General features: G+C 42.9%; 1 protein-coding gene across 4 annotated transcripts in view; it reads left to right on the forward strand.

Moving 5' to 3' along the window:
- med13a (mediator complex subunit 13a) overlaps positions 1–15,537 on the forward strand; it is a 100,996-nt gene extending 85,459 nt beyond the window's left edge. For 3 of the 4 annotated variants that reach the window (XM_083986042.1, XM_083986043.1, XM_083986044.1), the window contains exons 17-30: positions 105–272; positions 1,383–1,606; positions 2,356–2,545; positions 2,813–3,272; positions 4,448–4,682; positions 5,482–5,673; positions 6,470–6,693; positions 7,177–7,319; positions 7,457–7,615; positions 9,442–9,630; positions 11,145–11,287; positions 12,145–12,318; positions 12,917–13,017; positions 13,862–15,537. In XM_083986042.1, the coding sequence (XP_083842168.1) occupies positions 105–272; positions 1,383–1,606; positions 2,356–2,545; positions 2,813–3,272; positions 4,448–4,682; positions 5,482–5,673; positions 6,470–6,693; positions 7,177–7,319; positions 7,457–7,615; positions 9,442–9,630; positions 11,145–11,287; positions 12,145–12,318; positions 12,917–13,017; positions 13,862–13,994 (2,735 nt within the window). In that variant the 3' untranslated portion in view covers positions 13,995–15,537. The remainder of the gene's footprint in view (positions 1–104; positions 273–1,382; positions 1,607–2,355; positions 2,546–2,812; positions 3,273–4,447; positions 4,683–5,481; positions 5,674–6,469; positions 6,694–7,176; positions 7,320–7,456; positions 7,616–9,441; positions 9,631–11,144; positions 11,288–12,144; positions 12,319–12,916; positions 13,018–13,861) is intronic. The other variant, XM_083986045.1, reaches the window with a different exon arrangement.
- The last annotated feature ends 550 nt before the right edge of the window (positions 15,538–16,087 follow it).

The following is a 16,087-nucleotide window of genomic DNA, read 5'->3' on the forward strand; positions in this document are numbered from 1 at the left end:
ATTAAAGATAGGATTTTTTAAAAGACTTGTTGAGATGTTTTTTCTTGGTTTTTCATGTTGTGATTGATCTTTTTTGTTTTTTGTTCTCTTCTTCTGTTTTCCAGCGGTGGATGTGAGTGTGCTCTGCTCTCAGGATGTGCTGCGGGCGCTGATGTCCCTCCAGCCTGTACTCCAAGATGCAATCCAAAAGAAGAGGACGGTGCGGTCGTGGGGCGTTCAGGGTCCTCTGACATGGCAGCAGTTCCACAAGATGGCTGGTCGTGGCTCTTACGGTAATAATGACGGGTTTTATTTAGTACACATATTTCTGACTAATCCTTCGCTACCAGCCAGTGTAGCTGTATTAAAGGGATAGTTCACCCAAAATTGAAATTACTCATTATCTACTCACCCTCATGTTGACGAAGGGCTGGGAGAAGTTTCAGAGTCCTCCGTGGCTTCTCTGAGTTACAGGGGGTCTCGGCGTAGCAGTGTATGTCCATATAACGGTTGCAAATGGATACCAACTGTCTTCGTAACAAAAAGACACACCAAAAAACATCCAAATACCTCCATGCTACTCGTATGTAATGTCTATCTTGTATTGAAGCCCCGAAATGCGAAATTGTCCCGAAAAAAATCCCAGTTCGTCCAAATTTGACGAACCGGGAAGAGGAGCTTCCGCTACAAACAAGCTTGAAAAATAGACTTATTTAATTTTTTTCGGGACAATTTCACATTTCGGGGCTTCAATATAAGACAGACATTACATATGAGCAGCATGGAGGTATTTGGATGTTTTTTGGTGTGTCTTTTTGTTACGAAGACAGTTGGTATCCATTTGCAACCGTTATATGCTACGCCGAGACCCCCTGTAACTCAGAGAAGCCACGGAGGACTCTGAAACTTCTCCCAGCCCTTAGTCGACATGAGGGTGAGTAGATAATGAGTGAAATTTCAATTTTGGGTGAACTATCCCTTTAAAACCAAGCATCAGTGAGGGTGTCAGAAGTCTCTCTATAGAAGAAAGGAGAAAAAAACAAAAAGAACTACCTGCAACTACTGTGACGGTTGATGTTAGTGTGTCTGACATTTTGGGATGTGTGTGTGTGTCTTAAGGTAGAAAAACCCTGGATGTTGTCAGATCAATAGGCAGCATGGTCCCTGTGCTGTTGTCCAGATGTCAGCTCTGTTGGGAGGAGCTGTCAGATTGTTTGGTGACCTCACAATCTGATGCACAGTGGAGGAGCAGAGAGGAGGGGTGGGGGGGCTGATACCTCACCTGTTAACACCACTCGCTCACTGTTCTTTCTTTCTTTCTTTCTTTGTGATTCTTTCTGCCTCCATCCTCCTCCTCCTCCTCCTCCTCCTCCTCCTCCTCCTCCACCGCTTCGCTCCCACAGGCACAGACGAGTCCCCAGAGCCCCTGCCCATCCCCACCTTCCTGGTGGGTTATGAGTACGACTTTGTGGTCCTGTCTCCGTTCGGTCTGCCCTACTGGGAGAAGCTGTTGCTGGATCCCTTCGGCTCCCACAGGGACGTCGGGTACCTGGTGGTTTGTCCTGACAACGAGGCTCTGCTGAGCGGCGCCAAGAGCTTCTTCCAAGACCTCACAGCTGTCTACGAGGTGAGAAGAGAGCAAACTTCTTGGGTTTTTAGTGCTATACAAATGTAAAACTGCTTCGTCGTTATACCGGGTTTTGTAAATATTTCTTAGCTTGGACTGTTCAGAATAATATTATACTAGTGACAACCATAAAAGATTTTTCTTGTATTTTGGGTTCCTGGATACTCTGTATGTAAATTATAAGTCACACTTTTGTGGAGAAATAAATATACTACTGATGCAGGAGCAGGACATTTAAAGGGATAGTTCAACATTTTGGCAAATTGTCCCATTGCCATAATCCCTATAGTTTTAGCAGTGGCTTCGTTACCTTTATTTATCAGTGCAAGCTATTTTTAGAACGGCGGAGCAGAGCCGTAAGCTGCTCAGAGTTGTTGGATTGTGTATTTGATGAGTTTGATGAGGGAAACCAAGAAATCCCATGAGCCTCTGTAGGGTAGCTCTGAGCAGCTTGCGGCTCTGCTCCACCGTTCTAAAAATAGCTTGCACCAACAAATAAAGGTAACAAACCTACTCCTAAAACCAATTTGCCAAAATGTTGAACTATCCCTTTAAAAGGCAAATATAAACACAAAGTCCCAAGTAAACCTGGACCGTGGAGAGCTTTAATTACAAACTATATTTTTTGTATAAACTGACAGAAAAAAACATTTTTTTAAAATATAAAATGTGTCAAGCCTCCATTCTTAAACCATTTCGACTTTCATGCATGTTTTCCTCACTCTGCCTCTTCCTCTGTTTTTCTACAGTCATGTCGACTAGGTCAGCACCGGCCCATTTCCAAAGGCTACCCCGATGGCATCGTCCTCGTCGGTGGCAGCGGAGCCAAGAACCTCGTGGATCAGCCAGTGAGCGACTGGTTCCTCAAGGCTGCCAGCGGCAACAGCGACGCCTTCACTAAGCTCAAACTCTATGCACAAGTGTGCCGCCACAACCTCGGTACGTGTCACTTAACAGTAGCAGCCCCCCCCGCCGGTTAACTACAGCAGCAGTTTTGCCCTGTTTGAGACAGCGCTTTGTTGCTTAAAATCCCACCTTTGACCACACTTCACTAAGTTATTATACAGAGCCTTGAATGATCTTTGAAATGCAAAAGCAAGGTGATCAGCGTAGGAGGAGGTCGAGCTGAAATGCAATAGACTCGAGTGTGTTTCATGTTATTAATGGAAGTCAAACGTCGGGTTTCTCTCTCTTTTCCGTCTTCAGCTCCATACCTCGCATCACAGCCATTGGACAGTTCCCTCCTCACGCAGCCCAGTCCCCCGCCCTCGTCCAGCCAGTCATCTTCCGCACAACTTTCTAGCTCCGCCTCCGGCTCAGTGGGCCAACAACAGGGCTCGGTGAACGCTTCGGGCTCCTCGGGTCCCAACAACAACAACAACAGCAGCAGCAGCAGCAGCAGCAACAACAGCAACAACAACAACGCTGGGTCCGGAAACGGCTCCGCATCATCCAACAGCATGGTGACGTCCTCGGGCCAGCCCGGCAGTGGCATGCCATCTGCTAAGCCCAGCTCGTTCCCTCCTTTTGGGAGCATGGGCGGCCAGGGTCAAGGAAGTGGCGCCCAGAGTGGACACCTGGGACAGCAGGCTGGTGCCCAGAACACCGGCACCTCAGGGGACAACGCCAGCAGCCAGGCCCCGGGGCCCACAGAGCCTCCTGAAAGGTAGGACAGGACAAATAAGAAACACAAGCACAAATAACTGGTTTTGATCCGTTTTAAAGCAGAAGTAAGCAGAATGTTTGTGTTAATATAAGTCTTAAATAGTTATATCTTCCGACCGCAGTCACTTATATAGAGTGTTTGGTCCGAAACACGGGTCTGTCAGTCACTCTGCTCTGCTTTAAGCCGAGGAGAAAACTTTCCTTGTATCCTACAACCTTTATCCAGTGAGGAGAGAGAACGGCATAAAGGGGCAGTCCTCTCTGTGTGTGCAGCCAAGGGATGCGCGTGAATGTGGTGACGTAGGGACGAGGGCGGGGACTGCTAACTCCATCTGCTGACAAAAGTTAGCCAAACGACCGACAGAAAGTCACAAACCTATAAAAAAAAGTATTCAACTGAGTAATCTATTCTTCTTATGAAAGGACAGTTCCTTCCATAATAAATATGTATATTTGACATTACAATATATACTGTATAATATACAAAGTGTGGCTAACAAGACTGAGCTCATTTAAATTGAGCATGTAGCATTAGTCCCATTATTTTATGATCACAATGCCAAAATAATATTTTTGTGACACAAGTCCTTAAAGGGATAGTTCAACATTTTGGCAAATTAGCCCATTGCCATAATCCCTATAGTATAGTAGGTTTGTTACCTTTAATTGTCGTTAATTGTAATTAAACGTTATGAGACAGAGTTGTTTTCGAGGCAAATGCAGAGACTGCTTACTGAAAAACTGCCCCCGATGGGAACGCACATCAGAGGTTTTGCATGAATTTGCCTCTAAAACAACTCTGTCTGGTAACGTTCTGTTATTATCTCATAGCGTGGTGAATGTGCAGGTCACAACTTTTCTACCAGAGCATTTGGATTGTGTATTTGATGAGTTTGATGAGGGAAACCAAGCCGTTCTAAAAATAGCTTGCACCGACTATTATAGGTAACGAACCTACTGCTATGACTATAGAGATTATGGCAATGGGCCAATTTGCCAAAATGTTGAACTATGCCTTTAACTCTTAGCACAGGATACCAGGTAGTTACAGTTTTTCCTCATCCAGATTTAAATAATGTTTTTAAAAGCAGTAAATGTAACAGAACTGAAAAAAATGCTAATTATAGGACAAGATGAGTTTAATAATACCGTGTGTGTGTGTGATCTTGTGTCCAGCACTTTGGAACGGGAGAAGGTCGGCGTTCCCACAGACGGGGAGTCCCATGCCATCTCGTATCCACCTGCCATCGTTGTTTACATCGTGGACCCCTTCAGCTACGATGAGACGGACGGCGGCGGCCCCGGCCCGGTGCCGGCCCACTCCAGCGTGTGGACGCTGGGTTTGCTCCGCTGCTACCTTGAGATGCTTCAGTTCCTGCCTGCCCACGTCCGCAATTCGATCTCTGTCCAGGCAAGTGAAGTTCTTGTGAGAGCCATATACTGTAGTTAGTGCTGCTGACCATATTGTGTTTCATTATCCTGATGTTAATTCCACCGGCGGTGATGATGATGAGAATTAATTGTATATTCAGTGTCGGCGTGTCAATTGCTCCTTAATGATTTCAGCGTTATACTCAATGCAACCATTACTGTCATATTTATCATCATCAGAGGCAGTAAATTGTTCATGATTACCAACAGTATATGATGAGTGACCAGAAACAGCTTAATAATGTAGTGCAATGCAGCATCCAGACTATGCAAACGTTTAGGCGTGACCACAAAGAGACTCAACACCTGCCTAACACAGTGTCAGAGTATCTGAGTTTTCCGGGGAAGCACATTTGTCACTTGCTTATGATTACTTTATAAATACTCTCTGTATTGTTACTACTGTTTTTCATCAGTGCACTTCACCTGAAATTATGGGAAATATATTGTTGATGGGGCCCAGTTACAGAGCAAATAAAGAGGAGTCAAACCGCAACATTTCACATGTGATACTCAGGTCTTGATTCATTCTTGGAAGAAAAGCCAAATCATGATATTCGCACACAGAACAGGAATTTGTCACTTTTCTTTGTTTCTTTTTCTGGTTGTTTTCGTTGTTGGGTCAGTTTGAAACCTGCCTCAGTTTGTTAAAGATCTCAGCTCTTGTGTTTTTATCTCAGGTTACTTTTTATAGAAAGTGGAGTTAAAAAAAAAACAACTCAACTAATGAATAAAATCATCAATATCTAACAAATCCTGTTTTTTTCCTCCCATACCAGATTGTCCCATGCCAGTACCTGCTGCAGCCAGTACGAGGTGAAGACCGTAACATCTACGCCCAGCACCTCAAGTCTCTAGCCTTCTCTGTGTTCGCTCAGTGCAGACGGCCACTGCCCACCTCCACCAATGTCAAGTCGCTAACGGGCTTCGGCCCCGGCTTGGCCATCGACACTGCACTGAAGAGTCCAGAGGTAAATAGGACAGATTGCCAAGTAGTAGCGGTGGTAGTAGTAGTAGTAGCAGCAGCTGCACTCTAATTACATTGACATAATCTATGTGTAAAAAGCAGAGACGGTTGTCGCGTGAGCTCTGCAGTCGATCAGAAGCGGCACCTCGTTGGCAATGTGCGTTAGCATCAACATGCCGGTGCTGTCGCCTGATCGATAGGTAAGCAAACAGAGGCTGACACCGTGGCCCCGAGCAGCAGCATTTCAGTTGCCTTCAGTTCTCCAGCCTGACCTGAGGCGACCCGGCCTTTTGGCCCGGCTGTGTTCAGTCTGCCACTGAATAGAAAGAAGTGCACTGAGATATCGAGTTTTTTTACCGCTAACCATCCTCGTAGTTTTTCTTCTGGAACAGGACCAAGGGAACTTGTAACCCTCTGCTACTCCAGAGTTTTCTTTCCATTATCTGGTTGGCTAGCTCCCGAGACCTCCATAATGGGATCTTTACTCCAGGTTTAGACAAAGGGGCGCTTCAGATCAGGGGCTAATTCAGTCGACTTCCTTCCTTGGGGAGAGTTCTACCTTTTCCCTTTAACATACCAGCAAAACATGAGCAGTCATGCAGGGAACGAGACAAAGGGACTGACACAAGCAACAGTTTTGCTTGAACAGATACTTTAACACAGTAGGATTTAAGATTAAAATGAAGACGTTCCAATATGTGCATGTGTGTACAAAATGAACATATCCGGAGCTGTTTTGTTTACCAGGACCTTTTATCCTCATATCATTTATCCTCACATCTTCTCCTCCCGATCTGCAGCGGCCGGAGTGTCTGCGTCTGTACACGCCTCCATTCATTCTCGCGCCGACAAAGGACAAGCAGACGGAGCTCGGGGAGACGTTCGGGGAGGCGTCGCAAAAATACAACGTGCTTTTTGTAGGATACTGTCTGTCCCACGACCAACGCTGGCTTCTGGCTACATGCACTGACCTGTACGGGGAACTGCTGGAGACCTGCATCATCAACATCGATGTGCCCAACAGGTAGGACGGCCAGCAGCGCTATGTAACCATCAGTTACCATCAATATGAATCACCTCTGGGCTTGAGTTTTTGGCCTTTTGTTGAGGTTTACTGAGTTTATCAAACTACATTTTGTCTAAAAATTAAAGGATTTAACATAATTTATTGCTGTCATAATGCAAAATGCTTCTGACAGAAATGGATGCAGGATCTTTATTTATAATGCAGTTGAGGTACATGTCGTTTTATCTACATAATTTGCCTCAACACAGTGGTTTGGCACTGCTCTCCGCTGGTTAATTTTTTCTCTGTGAATATCACACGTTCAGTTACAGCTGCACAACAAACATACTGTATGTCTGCTTGATATCAAAACTGTGATTTCTGCATTAATTACTATATCAAAATGGCTTGAATATAAATTAGTCCTGAGAGAAAAGTTTCCATGGCAGTCAGTCAAGCATGTTCATCATGACACATCATGTGTCCGTCCACGTTCTGCAGGGCACGGAGGAAAAAGGGCTCGGTTCGGCGGCTCGGCCTGCAGAAGCTCTGGGATTGGTGCTTAGGGCTGGTGCAGATGACATCAGTCCCTTGGAGGGTGGTGATTGGCCGACTAGGCCGGCTAGGACATGGAGAACTAAAAGGTACGGGAGGCAGTCTAAAATGCTTTTCATGACAAAAAGAAACTAGAGCATTCAAGGCACTAGAGTTTTTTTTGTTTCCTACATCAGTTTATGACTTATTTATTCTTCCTTGTTGCTCCTCCTCTTTGCTGCACCAGACTGGAGCATTCTGCTGAGCAGGACGAGCCTCCAGTCGCTGAGTCGCCGGCTGAAGGAAATGTGTCGAATGTGTGGCATCTCCGCCTCAGATACGCCCAGCATCCTCAGCGTGTGCTTGGTTGCCATGGAACCCCAGGGATCGTTTATCATCATGCCAGGTACACCGTGTGCACAGCAGGAAAATTATAAATAAATACACTAAGTGTCTCTTTTTTTTTTTTTATGTTCAACTCACATCTGAGTCAGTGGCATTACTCTACAAAGTAAAGCGCTGCTGATGTTTGTGCAAGTGTGTGTGTGTGTGTGTGTGTGTGCATGTGCGTGTGTGCCTGATGGATGGCAGCAACATATCACAATGCGTGTCCCCAGCTTGTCCGGAGCAGATTGATGGCAGGGGAGATCATGTACCTTTCGCTCATAAAGCACTATCTCTCAGATGCCCATTGATCTCAATGCAGTGTGATGGAGAGCCAGATCAATGGGTTTATTTTGGGAAACGAGTGGGGGATTGTCAGTGCATCATACCAGGATTGTGTTGAGCAATGCTTGGCTGAGGACATCTCCTTCCTAAAAAGCTGTTCAAGCTGAAAGAGATTAGAAAGGCTGTGTGAGCCGCACATTTGCGAACATGCCAAACTGTGACTGGCTGGGAGGGGGGTTGTTTTTACGTCACAGTAACACAAGATGTAATCGTAGAGATACTCTGGTACAAAACAGCTGATACTTTGAACTTAATGTCTTACATGTTGTTTTAGTGCCTGTAAGGAAACTCCCCGTTTTACATTAAAGGGATAGTTCAACATTTTGGCAAATTGGCCCATTGCCATAATCCCTATAGTCATAGCAGTAGGTTTGTTACCTTTAATTGTCGGTGCAAGCTATTTTTAGAACGGCGGAGCAGAGCCGCGAGCTGCTCAGAGCTACGCTACGGAGGCTAATGGGATTTCTTGGTTTCCCTCATCAAACTCATCAAATACACAATCCAACAACTCCAAAACGCTCTGGTGGACAAGTTGTGACCTGCACATTCACTACGCTATGAGATAATAACGTAAAGTTACGAGACAGAGTTGGTTTAGAGGTAAATGCAGAGACTGCTTGCTGAAAAACTGCCCCCAACAGGAACGCACATCAGCGGTTTTGCATGAATTTACCTCGAAAACAACTCTTGTCTGGTAACGTTCTGTTATTATCTCATAGCGTGGTGAATGTGCAGGTCACAACTTGTCCACCAGAGCGTTGTGGAGTTGTTGGATTGTGTATTTGATGAGTTTGATGAGGGAAACCAAGAAATCCCAATAGCCTCCGTAACATAGCTCTGAGCATCTCGCGGCTCGGCTTGATTTTCCAAAATGTTGAACTATCTCTTTAAGTAATTTTTGCTTCCCCTGTCACGTCAAATTTGATCCGCTTTGGTAGCATGAGCACCGTAGTAACAGGTGTAAAGCTGTGATTGCACTAAGTTGAGGGTTTGAGGTGTACTGTAGTAATAAAATGAAATAAGAAGCAGTGATTTTTTGTTTGTCTCACTCTCAGCCTGATGCTGCTACAAACAAGATGGAAAAAATAGCAATATTGCTCTTAATGCTCACACACAGTGTACAGTACAACAGTATAGAGAGGGTAAACAGATCATTAAAAACGCCATGGAACAGAGCACCAGCGGTGGTTACAATTGATTGTAGAGGCATTAATGTAGCGTTACTCGTCAGTGATTTCTTCAGCAGAATTCATCCGTTTCATTGATGCTTGAATACAACAGAGTCTGTTCCTTTGTCGAGTTATTTTTGCCCTTGGCTCAGAAACTGAGAATTTGCTCAGTCGGGGACAAGTTAAAGGATTTCTCTCTCACAGCAGATGAAATGATTGTGACAAGGATTCCTGTTTTGGTTCATTCTGCTTAGCGGAGCTGTTTATTGACCCGTCACTCCCTCTCTTGTCTCTCCTCCTCTCCTTTTTTTTTTTTCCCTCTGCATCTCATCAGACTCAGTATCAACAGGCTCCGTGTTTGGCCGCAGCACCACCCTGAACATGCAGACGTCGCAGCTCAACACGCCACAGGACACCTCCTGCACCCACATCTTGGTCTTCCCCACCTCCGCCTCCGTCCAAGTGGCCAGCTCCAATTACACCAACATCGACCCCAACCTCGACATCCTCAACGCCACCACAGGTCAGTGGTGGCTCTCCTCCTGTTGTCTCCTCCGCCTGTCTGTCTGTCTTAGGCTGTCTTAACACCGCATTGTTCAAGTGGCCCAATTCTGTTTTTTTTCCTCTCAAGTGGCACAGATCGGATCTTTAACATGAACGTGTAAACGGGACAAATACGCATTGGAATCGGATATTGTCAGATCAGATTCAGGCCGTTTTATGTGGAAATAAATCAGATACAAATCGGATATCTGCCAATACGTACATCTGCAGTCTAAACAGACAAATCGGATCTCTCCTCCTCAAACAATGTACACAAATGTGTCCAAGAGGTTTTGTCCACAACAGGTCCGCTCCACACAGCCACTTCACTAACTTTATTTTGTAAAGCTGCGTTCACACCAGACATTTTGTTTTTCTCGCTGGCGACGAGTTTACATGTTAAGTCAATGCAAACGAGCGATTGAGCGTTTAATCGCTCGGGCGAAAAATCGCTGGGGCTTTGAGCGACAGCGACCGAGTGACGGAGCGATTTTCGCTCTGTCGCTTGAGATGAGAAATCCCAACTCTCCGGCCGTCAGTCGCTTGTCACTCAGCGCTGATTGGCTGCCGTAATCCCGGTGGTGCCGGTGTAAACAGAGACACATGGCAGTGGGCATGACGTCATCAAAGCGAAAATGCGAGTCTGTGACAAATTGACGAGCGATTTTTTTTGAGTGATACGAGCGACAGCGACAAAAATAAAAGGTCCGGTGTGAACGCAGCTTAAGGACTGACGTGTAGCTACTTTGTAAATAGTGACGTGTTGGATATAAACTCTGAGCCCCAGACTCGCGTTCGTTTATAATTATTATGGAATTATAACGTGACAATTTCCCGTCTTTAAAAAAAAAACCGCTAGCTTATTTCCTCTTCAGCTTCAGGTTGTTTCACACAAGCAAAGCAGGTGTAAATACAGATATCAGATATGGGTCACTTCTGATAGAACATGTAAATAGACAGTAAAAAAAAATCGGATATAGGCAACAAATCGGAATTGGGCATCAAGGCCTGTAGCGTAAAGACAGCCTTACAGTCGCTCCCTGCGATTCTCTTGTGTTTTTAATCCAGTGTGGTTCATGCTCTTTGTTGGACCTTGAACAAAAACCCACTGATGTCAAAGCAAAGCGCAGCAGTTACTTAGGGTTTTCCCCTCTAATCCAAGTTCTTCTTGTTTAATTTATCTGTCTAATAAGAGTTTGTGTTGTAGCAGCAGTTCATCCACAGACAGAACCCTCAAGTGTCCTCGGCTTATTTCCTTTGTGCAAACATGCGTCACCAGAATATTGAATTATGGTCACTCACTCATTCATTCCATATTCACTAAATAAAATTAAAATAAACCACATAATAGAATTTAACGTTTAAGTCATGGCTTCAAGTTATGGCATCAAAAAGAGATGTTTTCAGAGACACATGGATCGAATCAGTAAAAAAAAAACACTTGATCACTTGATCACTTGCAGACCTGTTGAGTTTTTCTCCTGTTCTCCGCAGACGGGTCTGATGCCATCGGGATCTTTGACCTGCTGGACCAGGAGAACGAGTTGGTGGACCCTGACATCATCAACATCTCGCCCACCACCTCACCCGTACACTCTCCTGGCTCCCATTACCACCACGGGGGTGATGGCAGCAAGGTGAGTCATTTACACACACACACACACACACACACACACACACACACACACACACACACACACGTACAGGTGCATCTCAATGAATTAGAATATCATGGAAAAGTCAATTTCCAGCAGTTCAAGTATTGAGTGCATGTAAATGGACATACTTTTCAGAAGGTCAACATGTCCATATTAAAAATGCGGTGACACTTTACTCGAATAGGTATTCATAAGATTGACGTAACACTGTCATAACCATGACATAACAGCTGTCATAAACATCAATGAATACTTATGACAGCTGTCGTTAAGTGTCATTCGGTAAGTTATGTCACTTTTAATGCAAAGTTGACATTATTTGAGATGTCCTTGTTATGGGAACTTGACATAATTTTTTAAAGTTTGGCAATTAGGTCTGCTATGACAGTTTAAATTGTCTTTATGTCAAGTTGTCAGAACAAAAACATCTCAAACAATGTCAACTTTGCATTAAAAGTGACATAACTTACCGAATGACACTTAACGACAGCTGTCATAAGTATTCATTGATGTTTATGACAGCTGTTATGTCATGGTTATGACAGTGTTACGTCAATCTTATGAATACCTATTCAAGTAAAGTGTTACAAAAATGCTTTTTAAATTTTTCTTTTTTTAAATATTTACATTTTTCAAGATACTGAATTTTAGATATCCATTAATTGTAAGCCATATTCATTACATTAAATAAATAAAGACATGAAATGTTTCATTCTGTGTGTAATGGATCTACTGTATATACTGTAATGTATTAGTTTCACTTTTTAAATTGAATTACTGATGTAACTTTTCCATGAGATCCTGATTTAATCTAATTAAACGCTGATCTCCTGCAGGGTCAGAGTACGGACCGTATGGAGTCTCATGAAGAAGCTGCAGCAGCCTTCGGCCTGTTGCAGCAGCCTTTGGCCCTTGGCTACTTCGTCTCTACTGCTAAAGCCGGACCGCTACCCGACTGGTTCTGGTCAGCCTGTCCGCAGGCTCAGAACCAGTGTCCGCTCTTCCTCAAGGTACCAGATCTCTGCCCTCTTTTAAATGCTGCTTTCTTTTCTTTTCTTTTTTTACACAAAAGCAGAATTATGTTTGTGGTTTTTGCAGCGAGAGAACAAGACAACTTACTGTAGTGAAAACAATTAAGTGCAAGGTGAGGGGTAAAAAGAGATGCAATTAACATACGCTGTAACAAGGCAGCTACAGTAAACAAATTAATTTTGTTACACCCTCCTTTGAGCACTAAGAATATGTTAGTTTTCCTTTAAAATGCAGTTAAGATATAAATCATGAGCTTTTTTCTCCACTGGGAGTCGGAACGAATTTTTAGACATCTTCATTAATCAACTGCAAATTTGTTCTGTAGCAGTTTTTGTTGCTTTTTGTGACCCCACATCAGCGAGTGGTGTTGGGCTAATTTAAGACTTGTGTGTAAACAGATGGCACTTACAAGGAAACCGGTTCACTGGTTTTTGGTTCGCAATGTTATCCCTCGCTTCTGAAATTAGCCACAGACTCGGCTGCTGCGAATAGAGCAATAATTATTCAGATGAGATGCACTAGAAAGTTGATAACTTCATTATAATGCCATTGACACCACTTCTTTCCCCCCGTCAGGCCTCTTTGCACCTCCATGTGTCTTCAGTGCAATCAGATGAACTACTGCACAGCAAACACTCCCACCCCCTCGACTCCAATCAGACCTCAGATGTACTCAGGTAACAATAAACACAACAACACAAGATACTATTATCACCCTGACGACTGAATTAGCATTTGCATAGATACATATTTTGATGGGATTCAACAGTGTAATGAGAATTTCAAATAGTTTGTTTTTATTTTTGTTTTATGTAGTATTTCAATTTTTTGTGTATATCAATTATCTTAAATTGTTTTTGTTTTTTTTAAATATAAGCTATATATTTTTTTATTGTTAAAGATAATATTATTGGGGCAGTGTGTGGTGCAGTGGTTAAAGCGGCCGCCCCATGTAGAGGCTACAGTCCTCATCGCAGGCAGCCCCGCGTCGGGCAGCCCTTTCCTGCATGTCGTTCCCCCGCTCTCTGCCTCCCCCTTTCCTGTCTATCTCTACTGTGTGCTATCAAATAAAGGCAAAAAGCCAAAAAATATATATATATATATATAAAAAAGATAATATTATTGTTTTATTAAGTCAGTTATTTTATTAAGTCAAATTTCTACAGGACATACAGTATATAGATTTTTTTTTTAATGGAAACAGGCAATGACATACAAAATGTATAAACTGACATTTATACACTGACCAAAAACAAAAACCTGACAACATAAAATAAGCAGGACCAAACAGAACAGAAAAGTTTTTAAAAAAAACATATTAAAATTAGATCTACAGTTACTGTAAACTCAATATACATTTACTCAAACTTAAAACTTCTCATTTTATGTTATGGATTTCTACCTTGTCTTGTTTTGTTTGTATATTGATTTATATATAAATGGTCAGTCATGGTAACTATTAATCACCATAATGAGTCAACTTATAAGTAACTACTGCTTTTCTCTCGTGTGGTTGGACAGATTCGTGCTGGAGCAGTACAACGCCCTCTCGTGGCTGACGTGTGACCCGGCCACACAGGACCGACGATCGTGTCTACCCATTCACTTTGTGGTGCTCAACCAGATGTACAACTTCATCATGAACATGTTGTAACCGGCAGCCTGTTACAAGGGAAAGGAAGGATGTAGGCGAAACATTTCAGACAAGAGGAGGAGCAGCAGCAGCAGCGACAACTCCCAAGGTGGAGTTTCATCAAGACTGAAGAAAACTGCAAGAACCAGAACCAGAGCCAGATCACGGAGCTGGATCCTGCAGCACCGCGACAGGATTTTTTAGACGGCTGTTTTAAAGCTGAGACGGTCCTGTCCCCCCATGGCTGTTACTGGTTGAGACGGTCCTGTCCCTGTGATTTAAAGACATGCACATAGAGACAAGGGAATAATAAAGAAGTGGGGGGAAACCAGAAGTTGAGTTGCAATTAATGAACGTGAGAGAATGACAGATTGGTTGTTATGGTATGTAGCATGGCAGCACAGTCACTGGCCAGTCTGTATTGGAGAGACAAGTTTATCTGTAAAGTTATTGGAAGAAAAGGGACATATTTGATCAAGGAAAAAAAAAACTCAAGAATGGATCTTTTGGTTTTAAGACCTGAAATTCCTTTTTATTCCTTTGGATGAAATAGTATCCAAAAGAAATGCCTGCATCTATCTTATTTATTGTAAGTTTTTAAATGTATAATTTGTCTTATTTCTTAACCTCTTTTATATATAAAATGGAGAAGGTTTATATCACCTTCCTGCTTTAAAGCAATTGGTCTAAGATATATGTAATCGTCTTAATTAAAAAACAACCAGGAGAAAATCCCATAAAAATTAAATAAAGTCCCAGTAGGTTGCTTTTAGAGTATTATTTTTTGTAACGGAGACAGAATATTTGTATTGTCACAATGTACAGAAGAATTAGAGTGGAGAATTATGTTCCATGCCTTTGAGCATGAAGGACTTACAGCAAAGCTGTAGCTACAGAGGACTTGTACAGCAATGAACTTCACTGTGTTCAAATAAAGAGGTACATTGTTGTATATAGTATTTTATACCACACATTTAGACACAAAAACCAAACGGCAATATATATAAATAATTATATATGAATGCCATGCCAGCAGTTGGTGGTGTGGCTTCTGTTTTAGGAATAAAGTCCGTCAACTTATTTTCCTGTGCTTGTGTGTATTGCTTTGGGGAGGGGGACTGTGATGTGCAATTGGACAAGGACACCAATAGTGGAGTGGAAGAACTATTGGCAACTCTTGGAAGTAGCTGACCTCAGGTTTGATCTTTTCTTTTGTAAGGGTGAGAAAGTTAAAAAAAAAAAAAAAAAAAAAAACAAGAGCACGAATGTGAGAACAGATGTCTTAATTAATGGCAGACATGCAGTGTCCTTTTCAGCACATCCCTTTAGTTTACTGTACCTCTCCTCACTCTGATTGGCTGAGGTCCGAATCTTTTGGCACCACTTCTGATAATGGTTATGGATACATTTAGACCAATCCCATTTTACTTCAGTGTGAAAGTAAATGTGTGGTGTAAATGAACTTTAACCAGAGCTATGGATGGCTGCCCATTTGATATGCAGTGTATGTGCACAGAGGAAGATCTACTGTCTGGATTTCTCCTGTTCTGAGGGAAACTGTACTTTTGACTTTTGAAAATCCATTGGTATTGCTCTTTACCTTGCATATTTGCCAGCATTTGTTGGCTTGAAAAATTTGACCATCAAAATGTATTTGGTCTTCTTTTGAGTGTAGATAAATACATTCAATATTTAATAAAAACCCTGAAAATATATTTTCAGTCCAGTGCCATGTTTTCTTTTTGGGAAATCATGGTTGTTTGCAGTAATCACCTACTTCTGTTGTACACCCAAGTCTGCAAGCTTGTTACCACACTGCAGGAAAGGCATTGAAATAACCCTGCAAAATAATTTGGAAATTGCTGAATTGCCCTGGAGTCATGTAGTAGCAGCAGCTGGCAATTCATTCATTTGAGACGTCTTTGCATTTCTTCTTGCTGTCAGCAGCCTTTGAATACACAGAGGTCCTCCTGTGTTGAACTTCATCCCTCAGCAGCTGTGCTGTCAGTGTGCCCTTGAAAATGCAGCGGCATTTACCCAGATAACATGTCAATGGGTGGATGGGTGCAAGTCAACACATATTAAAGAGAGTAAACAAATACTTACAGTGCCTA

The sequence above is a fragment of the Trachurus trachurus genome, assembly GCF_905171665.1.
Source record: "Trachurus trachurus genome assembly, chromosome: 14".
Lineage (NCBI taxonomy): Eukaryota > Metazoa > Chordata > Actinopteri > Carangiformes > Carangidae > Trachurus > Trachurus trachurus.